General features: G+C 51.0%; 7 protein-coding genes across 7 annotated transcripts; 3 read left to right on the forward strand and 4 right to left on the reverse strand.

The window, feature by feature from the left end:
* Nucleotides 1–2: 2 nt before the first annotated feature.
* On the reverse strand, nt 3–2,460 carry BDW74DRAFT_156554 (putative DNA directed RNA polymerase III subunit Rpc82). The gene is made up of 3 exons (XM_073725021.1): nt 2,182–2,460; nt 1,298–2,101; nt 3–1,215 (listed from the first exon to the last, which is right to left on the reverse strand). Exons 1-3 carry the CDS (start codon nt 2,218–2,220, stop codon nt 220–222), a joined length of 1,839 nt encoding a protein of 612 aa, XP_073582252.1. The 5' UTR covers nt 2,221–2,460; the 3' UTR covers nt 3–219.
* A 305-nt stretch (nt 2,461–2,765) lies between these two features.
* BDW74DRAFT_169022 (ubiquinol--cytochrome-c reductase subunit 2) lies at nt 2,766–4,374 on the forward strand (the record flags this gene model as incomplete). Its single annotated transcript, XM_073726928.1, has 4 exons — nt 2,766–3,014; nt 3,111–3,285; nt 3,359–4,218; nt 4,279–4,374. The coding sequence occupies 4 exons, from the start codon at nt 2,766–2,768 to the stop codon at nt 4,372–4,374; spliced, it is 1,380 nt and encodes a 459-aa protein (XP_073582253.1).
* A 383-nt stretch (nt 4,375–4,757) lies between these two features.
* BDW74DRAFT_41151 (putative mitochondrial DNA replication protein (Yhm2)) lies at nt 4,758–6,832 on the reverse strand. The gene is made up of 6 exons (XM_073732720.1): nt 6,365–6,832; nt 6,288–6,312; nt 6,209–6,227; nt 6,059–6,155; nt 5,295–5,967; nt 4,758–5,159 (listed from the first exon to the last, which is right to left on the reverse strand). The coding sequence occupies exons 1-6, from the start codon at nt 6,438–6,440 to the stop codon at nt 5,105–5,107; spliced, it is 945 nt and encodes a 314-aa protein (XP_073582254.1). The 5' UTR covers nt 6,441–6,832; the 3' UTR covers nt 4,758–5,104.
* A 26-nt stretch (nt 6,833–6,858) lies between these two features.
* cit1 (citrate (Si)-synthase CIT1) lies at nt 6,859–9,452 on the reverse strand. Its single transcript, XM_073725022.1, has 7 exons — nt 9,222–9,452; nt 9,086–9,150; nt 8,884–9,016; nt 8,768–8,828; nt 8,148–8,703; nt 7,777–8,077; nt 6,859–7,721 (listed from the first exon to the last, which is right to left on the reverse strand). The coding sequence occupies exons 1-7, from the start codon at nt 9,339–9,341 to the stop codon at nt 7,533–7,535; spliced, it is 1,425 nt and encodes a 474-aa protein (XP_073582255.1). The 5' UTR covers nt 9,342–9,452; the 3' UTR covers nt 6,859–7,532.
* A 1,268-nt stretch (nt 9,453–10,720) lies between these two features.
* On the forward strand, nt 10,721–13,316 carry BDW74DRAFT_169025 (Nrd1 complex RNA-binding subunit; the record flags this gene model as incomplete). The annotated part of the gene is made up of 4 exons (XM_073726929.1): nt 10,721–10,840; nt 10,912–11,157; nt 11,392–11,494; nt 11,620–13,316. The coding sequence occupies 4 exons, from the start codon at nt 10,721–10,723 to the stop codon at nt 13,314–13,316; spliced, it is 2,166 nt and encodes a 721-aa protein (XP_073582256.1).
* A 794-nt stretch (nt 13,317–14,110) lies between these two features.
* On the reverse strand, nt 14,111–16,140 carry BDW74DRAFT_41247 (O-acetylhomoserine aminocarboxypropyltransferase/cysteine synthase family protein). The gene is made up of 6 exons (XM_073732722.1): nt 15,872–16,140; nt 15,756–15,810; nt 15,624–15,707; nt 15,212–15,571; nt 14,588–15,156; nt 14,111–14,520 (listed from the first exon to the last, which is right to left on the reverse strand). Exons 1-6 carry the CDS (start codon nt 15,919–15,921, stop codon nt 14,325–14,327), a joined length of 1,314 nt encoding a protein of 437 aa, XP_073582257.1. The 5' UTR covers nt 15,922–16,140; the 3' UTR covers nt 14,111–14,324.
* Nucleotides 16,141–16,764: 624 nt separating this feature from the next.
* On the forward strand, nt 16,765–17,904 carry BDW74DRAFT_41304 (MARVEL domain-containing protein). The gene is made up of 4 exons (XM_073732724.1): nt 16,765–16,903; nt 16,978–17,121; nt 17,173–17,455; nt 17,516–17,904. The coding sequence occupies exons 2-4, from the start codon at nt 17,034–17,036 to the stop codon at nt 17,610–17,612; spliced, it is 468 nt and encodes a 155-aa protein (XP_073582258.1). The 5' UTR covers nt 16,765–16,903; nt 16,978–17,033; the 3' UTR covers nt 17,613–17,904.
* The last annotated feature ends 287 nt before the right edge of the window (nt 17,905–18,191 follow it).

The raw sequence follows: 18,191 nt of genomic DNA on the forward strand, positions 1-18,191 counted from the left end.
TCTGTCCCTTCGCCTTGTATATCTATATTGAGTCCTAATTGTCGTAGCGTCAACTCGAGCAGTAGTGGCAGAGTAATTCTAAGTGGCCGGTTTAATCAATACTATAGTCGCGTCTATTATCGCTCTCGTCAGTTAGAATCCAGGATATACAGGGAACTTTTGAATATCATCATTGCTCGTTATGCCATGCCAAATCCCATGAGGACATGTATGCCAAGCTCAATAATCTCGCATCACAGCAACCATATCATCTAACCGGGAAACTTCCCCAAGCAACAACGCCTCCTTGGCCCTCCATTCACGCAGTTTCTCAAGCTCTCCTTCAGATAGATACAATTCCTCGTTTCCCTTGACGTCGCTGCGCTCCGTCTTTTCAAGAAAGTCCCTAAGCCGACCGCGCTCGAAGTTTAACCGCTGGAGACACCGTGACATTGACTTGTATGTATCCTGTAGCATGCTGTCGCGAATGCGGTCAGGGTCATAGTACCAGAGATAGATTGTGCGCGAGGGCTGGCGCTGCGCGTCACGGGGGACTTCTTGGAGATCGACGAAGCCGCCAGTTTGCATTGATGCGAGGACTTGACGTAGATCCTTGAAGGGAAGGAGACTGATTTCCTGCAGGCGTTTTTCGTCGAGTTTCCCTTTCGCCTGTAGGACGCGGAGCACGCGGAGAGCGACATCGCCGTAGCGGGCTTCCACAATGCGCTCGAGTTCGAGGTGGCGGAGTTTGCGAGCTAGGTGGCGGAATTCAATGGTCCAGTGGATTATACCGCCATTGAGGCGTTTAGAGGTGAGGTTGAGTGGGGGTTGGGCGAGAAGACAGAGATGTTGGTCTATTTCGAAGGTTCTGTTACCGCTGGTTCCGTTCTCGTCGTCGTCGTCCTCATTGATTGCGTCGTCAAGCGAGCGTTTGCCGAGTCTGTGAGTAGAAGTGTTTAGTGACCCGAGGGACCCTACGAGGTCTAGATAAGGGTTGATGTCGTGGGCGACAGCGCTGAGGGGTATAGCAGCCGAGTATTGTTCGCCTTCTTCACCCTCGCGGGGAATTTCGGAGGTATCTCTACATCGACTAGTTTGATACTCGATGCGACGGAGGAGGTAGTCGTAGATTTGTGCTGTTTCTGGGGGTGCGTCGCGCTCAGCTAGCTCAAAGAAGCGTCGGTTCCGGAGCGCGACATCCAGCTTTTCGTAGTTCACGCGAACCGTCAGTGACGACTGGCGTGCCAATGGTTAGTTCTGAAATAAATGAATGAATATATATGTGTATATAGCCGCTTGGATGAGAATAAGAACGTACATCCATGGGGACCTCATCGTCGGCCCATTCATCTTCTTCCTCTCCGTCTACGTCCTCCAAGTCAAATCGTTCACGTTGATTATCAGCGTCGGTTGAACCTCCACTAGCGCGACTTCGTTTAACTCCCCGTGGCACTCCGTTAACGAGATGTCCTCGAGTGAGGTCCCCGTCAAGTTTTTCCTTGAGCATGTCCGCCGTCTTCTCTAACACGTATTCTTCGAGTTTTTTTCCTTTCATGCTCTGCGCGGAATCTCCTAATCTGATTTGACGTTCGATGTTGAGGATGTTATCAGCATTACTCTGAAAATGCGCTTCTCGGACTCGAACGATATATCCATGCCCCGCAAGCGCTTTAAGTGTCGGATGAAGGAGGGCCGATTGGTCCAGAGCATGTTCACCATTCGTCCCGTTCGCCCCGTTTTCTTCTTCGGATAATTCCACCTCATCATCATGGGCTCCATTGGTATTCGGTGCCTCCGGCCGTAGGTCCGGCAGCGTTTCAAGATGGCTTACTTGCGCGTGCCCGAGGTACATGATGGTCGACAGGACAGTTGCGGCGTATTTTCCCAGTCGATTCTCCACAAGCTCCAAGACTTTCCCCGAGCGGACGAGGTAGTATGCTGCCTGCATATTGGCGCTGTAGTAGGTGACACCGCCTTCTTCAATGGCAGTATAGAAGTAAACGAGATGATGCTGGATCATAGCAATGAGGGCAGCGCGTAACCGGTTTTCAGATAAACGGGTAAGCCCCAATAGTCGTGGCAGGGTGAGGCGTTCATAGCGATGCAAAGTCGAGAATATGCGCTGCAATTTCCGAGGGTCAGCGATGCAGTCGTCCTACTATACCCAGAAATTGAGTCTTTGAGAACGAAAGACAAACATACCCCGAAGAGCTCGCCGAAGTTATCTTCAACCAAGAGCATACAGAGCTCTGCCGCATACTGCCGTCCCGGTCGTTAGCTATTGCGCAAGATGTTGATGATCGAGTTGCGTGTTTTCGCATACTTGGGAAGCCATTTTTTAGTCTTCTAGAGAATCTTCCTGCTTCAATTCTCTAGAAGGAGTACGGTGGTCACCGCGAGAATACCATGGGGGAATAAAGTGAAGTAGTCTGTTCAGCAACTTGAAGCTATAAGACTTTGCTAGTCGCAGCTCAGTTCCATTATTACTCTGCTGTATTGTCTTTTTTTCTCTTATCGCTATGGCCCTCAGCCTCACGTGCTGGGATTAGTCATTTATAGTCACATGATGAGTACTACCGGTTCCGCCCGCCTTCGCAATTGCAGCCAATTAGAGAGCGAGTAATCACAACGCCGGCATCAACTTGAAGCTTTTCAGACGTCGTCAAACCACCAGCCAGCAGAGAGCCGTCTTCTCCCCTCCTTACCTCCACCACCACCCTCTCAATTGCTGTCGAGCAGTCGCCAGCTCCTCACGCTCCTCACCTAATTGTTCTCCTACACATGCGATGATGCTGTCGCGGTCCGCCATCAGTCGAAATGCGCCCCGTGCGCTCCAGAGCGCTGCCAGTCGTCGGGGTATGGCCTCTGCCACTACCCCCGGTCTTCAGTACGATGTTTCCGAGTCCTCTGGCGTGAAGGTTGCCAACAGAGATCCTGCTGGTGTCACTGGTACTCTCGCCTTGGTTGCGAAGGCCGGTACCCGCTACCAGCCTTTCCCTGGTTTCTCCGATGCTATTGAGCTCTTCGCTTTCCAGGTTTGTCCTCCCGCATCAATTGCTGCTTCATACGCATTTGCGTCCTTTTCCGGCGGACTTCAACATGAACTGACCATATTGCCAACCAATCGATAGTCTACACTCAAACGCTCCGCGCTGCGGATCACTCGGGAGGTTGAGCTGCTGGGTGGTGAATTCTCCTCGACACATTCGCGTGAGAACGTTGTTCTCAAGACCAAGTTTCTTGCGAACGATCTTCCTTACTTTGTCGAGCTTCTGGCAGAGGTTGCTTCTCAGACTAAGTACCCTAGTAAGTTCATGTTGACAAAGGGCGCAGTGAAAACTCGGTCTCTGGGTGTCTAACAACCGTCATTTGCATAAAGGCTACGAGCTCAACGAAATCATCGCCAAGCTCTTGAAGCTCAGGCAGGTTGCTATTTCCAACGACCCGGAGGCTGTCGCTGTCGATGCCGTCCACGGTGTTGCCTTCCACCAGGGTCTCGGTGAGACCATTACTCCCTCCGCCCACGCCCCTTACGAAAAGACTCTCTCAGCTGAAGCTGTTGCCGAGTTCGCAAAGAACGCCTACGCCAAGTCCAACATCGCTCTCGTGGGCAGCGGTGTCAGCTCTGCGGAGCTTTCGAAGTGGGTCGGTGATTTCTTCAAGGATCTCCCCAGCGCCGGCACCTCCGGTCAATACCAGCTCAAGTCCAACTCTGCCTCCAACTACTACGGTGGTGAACAGCGTATTTCCACCAAGGCTGGCAACTCCGTTGTGATTGCCTTCCCCGGTACCAGCGCCTTCGGCACATCTGCTTACAAGCCCGCTGCTTCCGTCCTTGCTGCTCTCCTTGGCGGTGAGTCGTCTATTAAGTGGACTCCTGGCTTCTCGCTTCTCGGCCAGGCCACCCAGGGCTTCAACCAGCTTCGCGTCTCAACTAAGAACTACGCGTACTCCGATGCCGGTCTTCTTACCGTTACTCTAAGCGGCAAAGCCGACCAGGTTGCCGCCGCCGGTAAGAGCGTCGCTGAGGCTCTCAAGAAGGCCGCCGCCGGTGAGGTTCCCGCCGACGAGATCAAGAAGGCCGCCGCTCTCGCCAAGTTCCAGGCTCTTGAGTCAGCTCAGACCCTCGCCACCGGCCTTGAGGCTACCGGTTCTGCTCTCATCAACGGCAGCAAGCCCTACCAGATCGGCGAGGTCGCCCAGAGTGTCGACAGCGTCACTGCGGCCCAGGTTAAGGATGTAAGCCATATCTTCTCTGTATTTCACCCAACTGAGTAACTAACTAACATTTCATTCTAGCTTGCCAAGTCCCTCCTCTCCGGTAAGGCCTCCGTTGCCTCCGTCGGTGACCTCTCCCAGCTCCCATACGCCTCTGACCTCGGCCTCACCGTCTGAATATCCTCGCACATCCACGCACAATGACTCTCAAAACCTGTACACAATATATGCTAGACTGTTCCGGGACCAAACAACCGAAAGCCTGAGCGTCGAATTCACCATGTGTCCTAGATAAATCCCGCAGATATCTTTTCCTTTGCTTTTTCATTTTCGACTCTTTTTGTGATAGTTATTGTGGCTGTAGATGTGTGGCTGTAATACAACCGAATCTCTGTATTCTTAGTCTCATGTTTCCCAGACCCTGTATACCTCACACTGAGATTTGTAGTTAGATACTTTGAGGACTATTCGTATCCAAGCGGTTCAGGGCATGCTGGCATGATTTAAGTAGTGACATTCATTTACATGAAACAGATATGAAGATGGCTAGCAAGTACTTGTCGAAGCGGACATGTTGTCTATAGACCAACCTGGGCAGTGAGCTAGTGCAGTGCTGAGTGAAAGTGGACACAAACTGAGTCATTGCATTCTTGCAATTTAGTAGGATTAGGTTTCGCTTTCGCGTACTATAATTTATTGACCACGACATCAACTTGCTTAACGGTCTGCTGATGAACCCAGGATAGTGTGACAGTTTTATCTTCATTCTGCAGCAGTATAAACATTATAACATAGCTCAGATGCATGCAATACTCGAAACCTGTCGAGTCCATGCATAACATATTTTGACATAGCCACTCTAACCTCAAAAACATCCTACACGGTAGAAGGGTATTTCAAACCTTCTCTAGTGCTTCGCGGTGACTTTATCGCCAGTCAGTTTTTCGACTGCCTCTTTGGCCCTATTCGGTGCAGCGGAGACCCACAAGTTAGCCTTGTCTCACACCTCGGTAAATCGCTTGAAATCGGGATACGAGAAGCAGGAGACGGAGTCGTCATGCTTGTCAACAATGAATGGGGAGGGGAGGGAGGCTTACATGTCACCAAGAGCCACCATGCAAACGGTCTGCCAGATACCAAGACCAATTCGGGGGGCCACACCGCGGTACAATCCTTTAATACCGTTCGAGTCGTAGATATACTTGAAAGCCTTGCCGACCGTAAGGTTCTTGGGACGGTTGGGATCCTCAGTCTTGCTTTGCATCTCGACACGTATGACCTCAATCGGCTGATTCCAGGCAGAGAGTCCACCACCAAGTCCTGATGCGATAACCTTCTCGATGGCACTAAGCTTCTGGTTGTCATCCTTGCCAGTAACCTTACGAAGAGCCTGCTCTGCCAAACGGGAAAGACCGAATCGGGAACCCCAATTGGTGGTCTGACGGATGGCAACAGCATTGACACCACGGTTGATTCCTCTAATACCTTCTTTGCGGTAGATATCCATGAACGTAGCGAAAGTGCTGGGAGGCTTGACACCCTGAGCAGCCAACTTATGCTTCGTGATCTCAACGGTCTTCATGCAAGTGCAGAAACCCATAGTGGCATAGGCCTGGGCGATTCCACCGGCCATGCCTCCCGAGATACCCGCGAGGAAGTCGGGCGCACCAAGCACCTTGGCGCGAAATTCCGCCTCAGAGGCGACGAACAGGAGGACAGCGCCCTTCGTAGAGGCCTCAATCCAGGCCCACGGAATGAGACCTTGGTAGTCTTCGCGATAAACACGCGTTAGCCCCCAAAAAAAGCTGTATCCACCCCATGCCTCGGGATGTGCGGGTGTGCGGATTGCGGGTTCACTTACAACCGAGAATCCCGCCACGACCCCATATCCGACCCATAGCGCCAGCGAAGCTATCGCCCCGGTTTGCAGCCATGGTTGTCTTGATCACTTCCAGTGGCTAGATACGGCATCAGTTAGGAATCATTCAAGTCGCGCATCCGAAATATGTACCTGTCCCAGAGTCGTGACCCTGACCGTGATGTCAGCAACAAACTTTCAACGATTTAGACGAATATATTGAGGTACTTACTCAAACATGTTCAATCCAGCACCCACTATACCAAATATATCAGCATCAGTCTGCTAATGACAAGGAGAGATACGTACGTAACAAGTTACTGAACTTGACGGGCTTCTTCTCGAGCTTAGGGACAGTGCCCAACTCTTCCGACGCTGAAGACATCTCTGATTTCGGGGAAAACACTGAAAGGGGCCCTGACCAAGGGATTTAGGGGATTCGTCGCCTAATGGATCAGAGTAGATGAGTGAAATCGACCAGAACGCAGATGTTCAACGGAATTGCGATACAAGGGATGTCGACGCTGGTTGAGATAGATATGGTTTGCAGACAGGCAGAGAATTGGGAGTGAGAAAAAGAAAACCGAGAGGAACAGAATATATAAAGAAGACAGGTGGGACGGGGATTATATTTCTGCAGCTGACTCTGGAATAATCCTCTAGGAACAGGGATTGTAAGTACACGGTAGCTCCTGTCACTCAAAGTTGGGACGACAACAAGTCCGGAGACGGCCTCAGGCTCCGATTCATCAAGCTGCGCCTGGAACTTCCCCCCAGTCGGCCAATCAAACGGGAAAGCGGGAGCGCTAAGCCCGATCGGAGGAGCTCACGGGCCGATCCCCGCTAATCCAGTTCAGGCCGGGCGGTGTATGGAATTACCTTCCTCGGGTCATCAGTTGGGAGACGGAGGAAGTCGGGTGCCCCAACAGAGAAACCGTTGAGCAGAAAGCTCTCGGGCAAGTGTTCTACCGACAAAAACGGAATTCCGTCTCCTACTTGACGGTCGCCGTCAAGGTATCTAGATTCTAGAGAGCAGGTACGGACTACTCCGTGGTCATATTTATCTACGGAGCAGTCCGCGATTTCTCTACTACAAAAGGCCTTTTTGAGGCACCCAGACCACCGTGGGACTTGAGGCGCGTGCTGGTTCAATGCTCGGACTTCACGCGTACAAAGACTATGTATGCCGCTCGCAATATCTCACTCTTGGTTGTTATCCAAACCCTAGACTGTGCTATAATGTCTCATTCGGGCCTACATACTGGCTGGAGACCTAAGTTTGATCGCAAAGTAATGGATGACATGGAATTAAAGTGTTGTTACAAGGCCTGCTCGAACAAGTGCTATCATACATTAATCGAACTAACCCCAACACTTGGTACGTTCCAGTCCAAGAAGACGTTAGATAAAATACAAAATGGCTGTTTGTTAATCATAAAGATATAGTTTTCCCCAAAATCTTAATCGTTCAAAGCATTTACAGCTTAGCGCCAACAAGCTTGGCGTAAGCCTCAGTGCTGAAACTCTTGGGACGCTCGATGGGAGCACCGAGAGCACGGTCAATGATGAGCTGAGGAAGGACACCCAGAGCACGGGAGACACCGAAGAGGACAGTGTAGTAGTTAGCCTCAGTCAGGCCGTAGTACTGGAGAAGGACACCGGAGTGCTAGGAAGTTGTCAGTATACGGTGCCAGATTCGGTAAACAGGACGTAAAACTTACAGCATCAACGTTGGGGTAAGGGTTCTTGGTCTTGCCGTGCTCGGTCAGGACACCAGGGGCGATCTTGTAAACCTGGCTGACCAGGTTGAACATGGGGTCATCAGGCAGCTTGCGGAGAGCGAACTCGCGCTGAGACATGTAGCGGGGGTCGGTCTTGCGAAGGACGGCGTGACCGTAACCGGGAACAACGCGACCAGCGTTGAGGGTAGACCAGAGGTAGTCCTTGATGGACTGGTCGCTAAGGTCATTGCCGATGGCCTTCTTCATCTCGGTGAGCCAGTTGAGGACTTCCTGGTTGGCCCTATAGAAAACGAATGGTTAGGTAAAGGACATGTAGAGTATCAGGCAATTTATGAGGAGCGGAATCTTACAATCCGTGGAGAGGACCGGCAAGACCGTTAAGACCAGCAGCCAGAGACAGCATGGGAGAGCTCAGAGCGCTACCAACAAGGTGGGTGGTGTGAGCACTGACGTTTCCACCCTCGTGGTCGGAGTGGATGGTGAGGTACAGGCGCATCAGCTCGACGAAGTCCTTGTTGTCGGCGAAGCCGAGCTGGTTGGCCAAGTTGTAGGAGTAGTCCTTGTCCTTCTGAATAGGAGCAACCTTGCCGTCCTTGAAAACGTTGCGGTAAATCTTGGCAGCAATAGTGGGCAGCTTGGCAATGAGGTCCATGGAGTCCTCGAAGGTGTAGTGCCAGTACTCCTTCTTGTTGATACCCTTAGCATAAGCCTTGGCAAAGGCAGACTCGTGCTCAAGAGCGGTGACGGCAAGAGAGAACTGAGCCATGGGGTGAAGAGTGCTAGGGCAGCGGTCGATAAGCTCCTCAATGAACTTAGGGAGGTCGGAGCGAGCAGCCCACTCAGCAGACAGGTCGCGAACCTGCTGCTCGGAGGGAACTTCGCCAGTCAGAAGCAGCCAGAAAAGACCTATTCATCCGTTAACAATTGTTCCATTCGTCGACTCTTGAGTTTCCGTGTCAGAGCTCCTTACCTTCGGGAAGAGGCTCCTCGCCACCGGGGGCCTTAGGAAGAAGCTTCTGGCATTCGGGTATCTAAGAAATATTAGGCTGGCTTCGAAATGACAAAAGTATTCACGGCGACGCTTACGGTCAGACCACGGAAACGGATACCCTCCTCGGAATCGAGAACGGAACCCTCCCACACAAGGCACTTCACGCCACGGGCACCACCGTAGGCCTGGTCGAGGGTGAGCTCGCCAATGACCTTGCTGCCGTGCTCCCTACAAATTTCAATCACCATTGTTAGCGATTATCGCAATAACGGGCCTCGAGGGCGAGAATATGCGTACTTTCGGAGCTTCTTGACCTTCTCGATCTCGCCGGGGAGCTTGTCTGCAAAGGTCTCCTTCAGGGACTGAACAGAACAAAATATTGGTTAGCAGGCGCACAGCATACAGTCAAACCAACTAAGGCGCAAAGACGGACCTTGGTCTTGCCGGTAGAGTAGCAGCGCAGGCCGTTGAGGACAGCAGACTGAACAGCCGGCTTACCAGCAAGAGTGCTGGAGCGGAGAGCAGAGGTACCAAGTCTGAGTGTGGAAGCCATATCTGATCAAACAACCTGAAAGTGGAGTTGATTGATTAAGAAAGAGATGGAGAGGAGATGGAGGACAGAGTAGATAGCAGAGAGAGAGAAAAGAGAAGAAGTTCAGGTTTCGGGAGAACGTGAAAGCTGTTTTCGGTCCCATCTTTTTTCCATCTGGCCGTAACCAGGACAGCCTATGGGGCCGGTCTCCCGACTCCACCACAACAGAACTCGGAGCTTCTGCCGCCTGCGTCTCCCGCCAGCTTCCGTCATCGCACAGGGCAGTCTGGAGTAGACTAGGCAGTCTTGGATGAGGGCTACTGTGTATGTTTCAGCATGCGACTACCAACACCGAGTACACACTATCAATGCTGATAGTCTAGATCTACTCTGCTGCGTAAATCTTAGCTTATGTACATACTCCGTAATGGTCTTCAAAATCCGTATGAGCCTCTAGTTTCCCCATGTTCCGTGCTTTTTAGCTATATCGCCCATGGATCATGGCTGGTGACGTCGGCAAGTATCTACATACTCAATCCCTCGGCAAGTCTCGATCAGTGCTCGGCTGGACCCCGGAGAGTACGTGAGCCCGCTCCTTCTGGCGCTGAGCCTGAAAGACTATATTTACACATCAAGTACTTATTTTAGGAACAGGGTATTATCCTTTGTGGGTGACAGGAGGACCGTTGATGGGTTTCTTTTTCGAGGGACGATCCTTCGTTGAGATCCCGCCATCGGCCCCATTCGGCTCACCGGGAGCTCACGTGACACCAACTGTTTTTGACAGCTGACTCAGCGGCTATTAGTTAACTAGTTAACTAACTACTAAGTTAGTTAACCCAACGGAGTAACTACCCTACCTTAGAATTTTGCATTCACATGACCTTTACCACCAATGAAACTTTCATTCAAATCGCCATCCAGCCCCTGCCTTCCTCTACAACCTCAACCCATCTTCATCTTTCAACCAACCAGCTCGAACCTCTTCGTTGTAATTTCATCACTTTCTCTTCTCTTTTTGATCCTCATCACTTTTTTGCGATAGGTCGTACTCTGTACATGTACTTTTTGACGAGCTGAACAGGCCTTAGACGCGATCGCTGTGTTTCCGCTGTAGGCCAAAGGCCCCCTGGCCGTAGTGACGCGACCAGAACTCAGCTTAGGCTATCATTTTCAGCGCATAGACTGAAGCTCCGCGATACGGAATCCTTGCTGCCCTCCGTCATTAGCACTCAGTATTCTATTGCTCCTTGCTGGATTTCCCAGTAGAAGCGACTCGTCGGGAGCCTGCTACATTGAATCATCTCTTGCAACTTCATCCATCGGCGCGATAGTGTCAACGCGCACTAACGTGCTCAACCTGCTTCAGTCTTGAATTGCGACTTCGCAGCAGACACGCCATGTCGTCCGCAGTAGCAGAACTGGACAACTATCTCCAGTCGATGCTGGCTCTCAAAGCCCCGGGTGTCTCAGGCTCTAAGATCAACAGTATAACGTCGCTATGCACGGCAAATGTCCAGGTACTACTCTCAGCCACCTGAACCATGTACTTTTTCGGTATAGCAAGCTAACTTCTCCTCCAACCTCGCAGAATGAATCCGTCCTTATCCAAAAAATCTACACACATTTCAAGAAGGCACCAGGCACACACAAGTTGGGCGTACTCTATGTCGTAGATTCAGTAACTCGACAATGGGTAGATGCAGCGCGCAAAGCAGGACAGCCCGCTGGTAGTGCCGCTCCTGATGGAACGTTTGCCGCTGGCGTTAACCGAGTGACCGAGCTGTTACCTGTCTTGATGCACGATATCATAAACACTGCGCCAGAAGATCAAAAGGTACGCTCTAGATGCATACATGCGAGTTATCCCATCCCACCGGATTTGCGGGCATATACATAAGGCCAATAAGACGCGATGATGTACCGTCTCGCGCTGCCGATCTTAAGACTCTGTTCTACGTATATCCCGCACCACATCCTTTGACCTGCATAGAAACCACACATTTTAGCGACTTCTTCCCGTCGTTTGGTGACGAATAATTTAACTTACGTATTTCATTCGTCTTCTTAGGAAAAAATCAAAAAGCTGGTCGACATTTGGGAGCGTGGATACACTTTTCCCGCCGCACTGCTTGCGCTATTCAAACAGAAATTGAACGCACCTTCGTCCAACAGTAAGCAATGCCTTCCTTTATGACGGTTGCTTGTACATCAAGGCCGTTGGCCCCGGTCAAGGATTCAGAGTCCTCTTCCGTGCGCTATGTTTGGGGATTTTATAGTTCTAACTTGCTTATACCAGATGTTGAATCGACCACTCCAGAAGGCTCTCCATCCCCAAATAACGTCCTGCTCGGAGGCACACAGCAGCAACCACCAGTAGCAACTAATGGTGCCGCTTCTATTACCCCTGCTCAGCCAGCGCCAGACACCTCCAGCATTCTGAAAGCCTTGGCGGATATGGCCAAGCAGAACACCGCAGCTCCGGCCGTTCCAGCTGCTGCTGCTCCTGTCAATCCTCTCAGCGCCTTGAGCCAGCAGGGTACGCTCCCGCAGCCCGCCTCTTCGACTGTAGACCATACTCTACAATCTCAAACCAACCCGGCTGGCGTAAATCCATATGGGGCTGTGACAAATCCATTCGCTGCCTTAGGTGGCCTGGCTCAGAACCCAACGTTGGTGCAGCCGCAAAGTCAAAGTCATACTCCGACGCCATTAGCAGCCGCTCAGAATCCTCTAGCTGCTCTTCTACCGCAGGCGACTGCACCCCCAGCGCAGCCACCCACGATGACGCCCGATGGACTGCAGCAGCAGCTCCAGCTTCTCCAAGTGTTGGCTGCACAAGGCATCCCCCAGGATCAGTGGGCTACGGCTTTACAGATTCTCACTCTGTCTAACCCCGGCGCCATGTCTAATCTCAACCCTACTCAAACCCCTGGATTCAACCTCGCTGGTCAGAACGCCAACGACTGGGGTGGTCATGCCGACTCACAGCCGCGCGATTTTGGAGAACGCGAACGTGACCGTGACTACATGCGCTCTCCCCAAGGCGGATATCGCCGTCGCTCTCGTTCTCCCGGCTGGGACAGGCGCCGCGATGTGTCTCCGCCACGCCGACGTGATAGTCCTGTCTATGGAGAGTACCACGGTGATTCTCCTGGTCGTCGAGGTGCCGATCCACGAGGCCGGCGAGGAAACGACTACCGTCAACGCAGCCCTGTTGGACGGAGACGCCGTTCCCCTTCTCCTCAACGCAAGGACCCTACACTTCCTCCCCCGGGCCCTAAGTTCATTGAGTGGGACTACTCCGTCGGCCAAGGCAACATCAAAGTTCTCAGTCGTACCCTCTTCGTTGGTGGCGTAACTTCCTCTGAAGCCCATCTGCGCTCCCTTTTCTCAAAGTTCGGTATTGTCCAAACATGCATTGTGAATGTCGACAAACGCCATGCCTTTATCAAAATGATTAGTAGGCAAGACGCCATCAATGCTCGTGAAGGGATGGAGTCTTATAAGACTGGAGATATGCAGCTAAGAACACGCTGGGGTGTTGGTTTTGGGCCACGTGATTGTAGTGATTATCAGACGGGAATCAGCATCATTCCAATTGAGAGGCTCACAGAAGCGGATCGGAAATGGATGCTCACCGCGGAGTACGGTGGCACTGGAGGAAGGCCCATTGAATCGGGCATGATTGTCGAAGAGCCAGATATCGAAATCGGTGCTGGTGTTTCATCGAAAGCCATCAGTAGACGGATTGCTACCGACACTGGAGGCAAACGTGGCCCTGTTTCGACACGCGTCCAGCATGACCGTCCACCCCGTCGTGAACGTGAAGGTCCCCCAATGGGCGACATGTCGAACGCCAATAATGTCGGTGTTCCTCCAGCTGTACCCGGTTTTGGCTTCTCCTTCCCAGGCATGCCGCTGTTCCCTCCTGGTTTCATGATGGGGGGTGCGCAACCCGGTAACCCATCGCAGCCACCCCCTCCTGGCCAATGAAACCTTATGGTTAGATAGTCGGCTCGGCACTTGAAATCACGAAGAACGAAACGGATGATGTTCCTCGCTGAAGTCCGCAAGATGTTTCATCACTCAGTTCATTTTCAACCTCTTGTCTTGATACCAACTTCCTTTTCCCATATCTTCTCGATTTCGCATTTGGATTCTCTCGAAAATACGAATTCGTTTACAAACCATGCCGTGGCGTTTTGGCTCAGGGATCACATTGAAGACGTGGCTTTAGCTCATCTTTACGCAATACCTTTTCAGCGGCCTTCACAGGGTGGGATGAAAATATGTCTTTCAGTCCTTGAACCCAGTTTTTCCTACCTTACTTTCTGTATTTGTATTTATCTCATCAAGCCCTTTATCCTTCCAACGCTTTGATCTGATGGCTGGGTGGCAACTGAGCTCGTGAGGTCTAAATCTTAATGGTTTTGCATTCGCGAATCTCTCACGAGATTGCTTACCTTCGATCTCATTGTCTTTTTTTTCTATTCGAAGTACTTCGGTAAAACGGAGTCTGAAAAGTCGGGGACTTGCTGATACTCACGTGGCGGTCGGGTGTTTTTGGTTGTATTCTTTCTACCTATTCGCGTGTTTCGTTTGTTTGACTCTGCTTTCGATCTGCATTATGCGTGCTCCTAGGTGCTTAGTTGGTCAATCCCACATTTATACTATGGTACTTTGTCTAATCGCAGAAAGCGAAGGTATATTCATAGAAACACCTCAGATTCCGTCTATTAGGGTGCCTTGTAGAGTACTCGGTGAAGGTAACTGTTTCTAAACGGAGTACAGGAGCTATATGATAAGGATTACTAAGTCCAGTAAATTGGCCCGATATAATCGTTCAAGGCACAAACATCGTAACCAGACATATTTGCCATTACGTAAATAAGGACTAGGTATATAGCTAGCTGGCGGGAAACCCCAACGCCGTAGTCAGGTTCATGCAGTACTCAAGTCTCGTTTAGCATTTGGTCCTTCTCCACTTACAAATTGAAGACATTACACGCTCCGAGTGACTTTGAATGTTGCCGTGAACGACTGCTCAAAGTCGGCAATAATGTCATCAATATGCTCAGTCCCAACAGATATACGAATGCCATCTTCAGTGACACCAGAGTCTAGACGCTCTTGGTCGGTCAACTGTTCGTGTGTCGTGCTCCAGGGGTGGATTGCGAGGGTCTTTGAGTCCCCAACACTATATGCTCGGTTAAATCTGAGTTTGTCCTCGCGCTTGATAGGGAAATCTCCAGGTCCATGCTTACTTTGCTAGATTGGAGATGAGTTTGAAGTTGTCGACTACCTGACTTCCCACGGCTGCCTCGCCCTTGACACCAAAGGACAAAACACCACCAAAGCCCCGCTTGAGATACTTCTTGGCAACTTCGTGACTAGGGTGTTCTTCCAAACCGGGGTAGGAAACCCAGTTGACGTGTTCGTTCTTCTTCAACCAGTTTGCGAGGGCGAGGGTGTTGGCAGCGTGGCGTTCAGTGCGCAGGCTTAAGGTTTCCAGGCCTAGGATGAGCTGCTGGGCGGCAAAGGGGTTCAGGGCAGACCCGAGATCACGAAGGATCTCGACCCGAACACGGATTGCGAACGCAATGGGGCCAAAGGTTTCCCAGAAATTCAGGCCGTGGTAGCCCTCGGATGGTTGCGTGAACTGAGGGAATCGTGCGGCGTTCTTGCCCCAGTCAAATTTGCCACTGTCAATGACGACGCCTCCAATAGTTGTGCCGTGACCACCAATCCATTTTGTTGCACTATGCACGACAATATCTGCACTATGCTCAATGGGACGGACAAAGTAGCCACCAGCACCGAAGGTGTTGTCAACCTAGGGTCGAAAGGTGAGCCAGCAGTCTTGTTCTCAACATACCACCGGAACTTACCACTAGGGGAACACCTTTATCATGCGCGACTTTAGCTATAGCCTCAAAGTCGGGCACATTGTAACGAGGGTTTCCTATGGTCTCGACAAATATGGCTTTGGTGCGGTCGTCAATGAGCGCGGCGAGGTCCTCTGCCTTGTCCCCCTGCACAAATTTGGTGGTGATTCCTAGTCGCGGAAAGAGAACCTTGAACTGGTTGTATGTCCCGCCGTAGAGGTTACTGGTGGAGATGATGTTGTCGCCAGCATGTGCTAGGGCAGAGATGGCCATGAATTGGGCCGCCTGTCCAGACGAAGCGGCCACTGCAGCAACACCGCCCTCGAGTGCAGCTATACGCTTTTCAAACACATCCACTGTGGGCTATAGTGTTGCACTCAGCTAACTGACTGTTTAATATGGAAGTCTCGCTTACGTTCATTATCCGGCTGTAGATATTGCCGAACTCTTTGAGGCCAAAGAGCCTGGCACCGTGTGCGGAGTCATTGAAGGTATAGGACTATGGACATCAGTGTCTAGCCTGACTGGAGCTGTGCACTCGACCTACCGTGGTCGCATAGATGGGAACGGCTCGGGAGTTGGTTGCAGGGTCGGGTTCCTGGCTTTTGAGATAGTTAGAATATACTGGTCAGTAGATATGCATATCGAGGCGGGGGTGATTACCCCGCATGGAGCTGGAGGGTCTCAAAATGTCGCGGTGCAGGATCAGACATGGTAGCTTCTAGATCTGAGAGGGGTGTTTCTTGGAGGTCTCTTGATTCTGAATGAAAAATAACTCCCTGACATCCAACGAACCGGTGGAGGGGTAGACTACCGTTTTTATGCGGGGGAAAGCTGTAGGTAGCCCTAGCACATCTCTGGCGACCACAATGGCGTGATTGCGTCTTTACCCAATTGACGCAGCCCAAGGAAAAGAAAATACGAAGCCCCAAAACCTATCGTAATTGATAAATAGTAGAAACAAAGTTCAGGACAAAACTCTACGTTCTAAATAGTGGTCTACTATATTCAGATGGTCTAGGTAGCTACTAATTAGGGCGCGCCACTGGGTAAGCTAGAGGGTTCAAGTGCGTATGTCCATGTCCAGTGGCGGAACTTCTATTTACATCCTAATGTGCCTTCTCATAATGCTTGTTAGAGCCTATAGTTCCATTAGTACGTTTTATGTGCATCGGCTGAGGATACCACAGTGGGCCTTCCTGAAGAGCCTCGATCCAGGGTCCCGGCCAGTGAGCATTAAATATATCTCCCATACATATTACACTACATAATTATTGCTCTACTCGGCTGTTTATAGAGGATTCAGACCTGACAACTAGCGCCTAATATTGCCTAACATCCTCAATAATAGTAGGTGTTATAAGTAGCTAAGGCTAAAAGCTGAAGCCTAAAGATGAGATCATTTGGTCTTGATCGGTGATCTGCAGCGTACTCGTGTCTCGTGTTCAATGCGCCGAGCCACACTTTTTGCAAGGCAGCCGAATTCCTTCAATCACACGCCAGACTAGGAAGGGATGGCTTTTGTGGCTGCAAATATTTACGAGCTCCGCTTATGAGCTCATCTCTGCCCAGTGCTCAGCTCGGCTTCGTTTGCCATGTATTTAAAGGTCCAGCCCTGCACCTGCACCTGACTTCGTTTCATACCCTGCTGCGACAAAGATTACTCTTTTCTTCTTCATAAAACACTAAGAACAGGTACACAGACCAAGGTACATTTACTGTTGTTTATATAAACCGCTTCCGCTGATCGGAGACCCAATCATCTGCAGAGTGCATTTAGACCTCGACTCATCAGCGACCTTATCACACACCAAGCTCTGTCAAGATGGCCAGATCCGATTTCCCTTTGTTCTATATCCTGCGGGGCGTACAGGCCGTTTTTGCTGTCATCGTGTTGGGCTTAACAGGACATGGTTCGTTCCCCCGAGACTTGACCTACTTGAGCATGCGCTGACTCTTCCAAGCTGTAAATGTAACCAATGGCCACTGGTGGGATACCGTCAATTTCATGCTATTCAACGGCGTCTGGACGCTCTTCATCGTGGTTCCATATTTCATCCTAGCGCCGAGATTTTTGCCTGTGATCGCCCACCGCTGGATTCTCGTGGCCGTGGATGCAGTCACCATGATCTTTTGGTTTGCTGGTTTCATTGCTTTGGCTGTTGATCTTGGTGACACCCGCGGCTGCTCGAACTGGTCACCATGCCAGGGATTGCAAGCTGCGGCGGCGTTTGGTGCTTTCAACTGGTATAGCTCCCCACTCAAGCAAACCCGGGGCCTGGAACAGCCGCTAATGGGACAATTTAGGGTTTTGTTCTTAGTCACGACCGTTCTGAACACGATGGGCGCTCTTCGAAGAGATCCTGCTCCTGGCCCTCAGCCTCCCACTGCCCATGTGCCTTGAGCCTGGTTATTGATTTCACACCCAGTCTGAATTAAAGCGCTTGGTAGCTTGTACTTGGTACAGCGCTATGACGTCATTGAATGTTAGAATGGATGGTTTACGATTTTTTTATGCTATTATTATCTGTCGCTGTGATTGACTTTGAGCTTGCGGATACCCAAGATATGTATATTTCTGATATAGGTTTGATACTATCTGTACTTGATATGCATATGATCTAGCTCAGGTTAGATCTATATTTACAGCTGCATCTGCCCTATAGCTGATGCACTCCGACTTCAGCCGTGTAGCTGGTCATGGACCAGTGTAGCTCGATACTTCGCAACATTGATCGATTACCAAGCAGCGAGAGCGTTAACTAGGATGATTTTGTGAAGCTACCCAAGTAGGTTGCGGATATGTTCTGCATTCCGAAGCTTGGCCCCGGCATTATACCGACATTCCGGCTTCCGAGGGCTGGGTAGGGGGCCAAGCTATGGAGACTCGGCGGGCGGGACTCCGAATCTCTGTTTTCGGCAGCCGTACCTGAACGCGCGGGCGGCGGCGTCTACTTTTATCTAGAGCCAAGCGGCAAGAACA

This window comes from Aspergillus multicolor, assembly GCF_047715735.1.
Source record: "Aspergillus multicolor strain CBS 133.54 unplaced genomic scaffold BDW74scaffold_19, whole genome shotgun sequence".
In the NCBI taxonomy this organism is placed as follows: Eukaryota; Fungi; Ascomycota; class Eurotiomycetes; order Eurotiales; family Aspergillaceae; genus Aspergillus; species Aspergillus multicolor.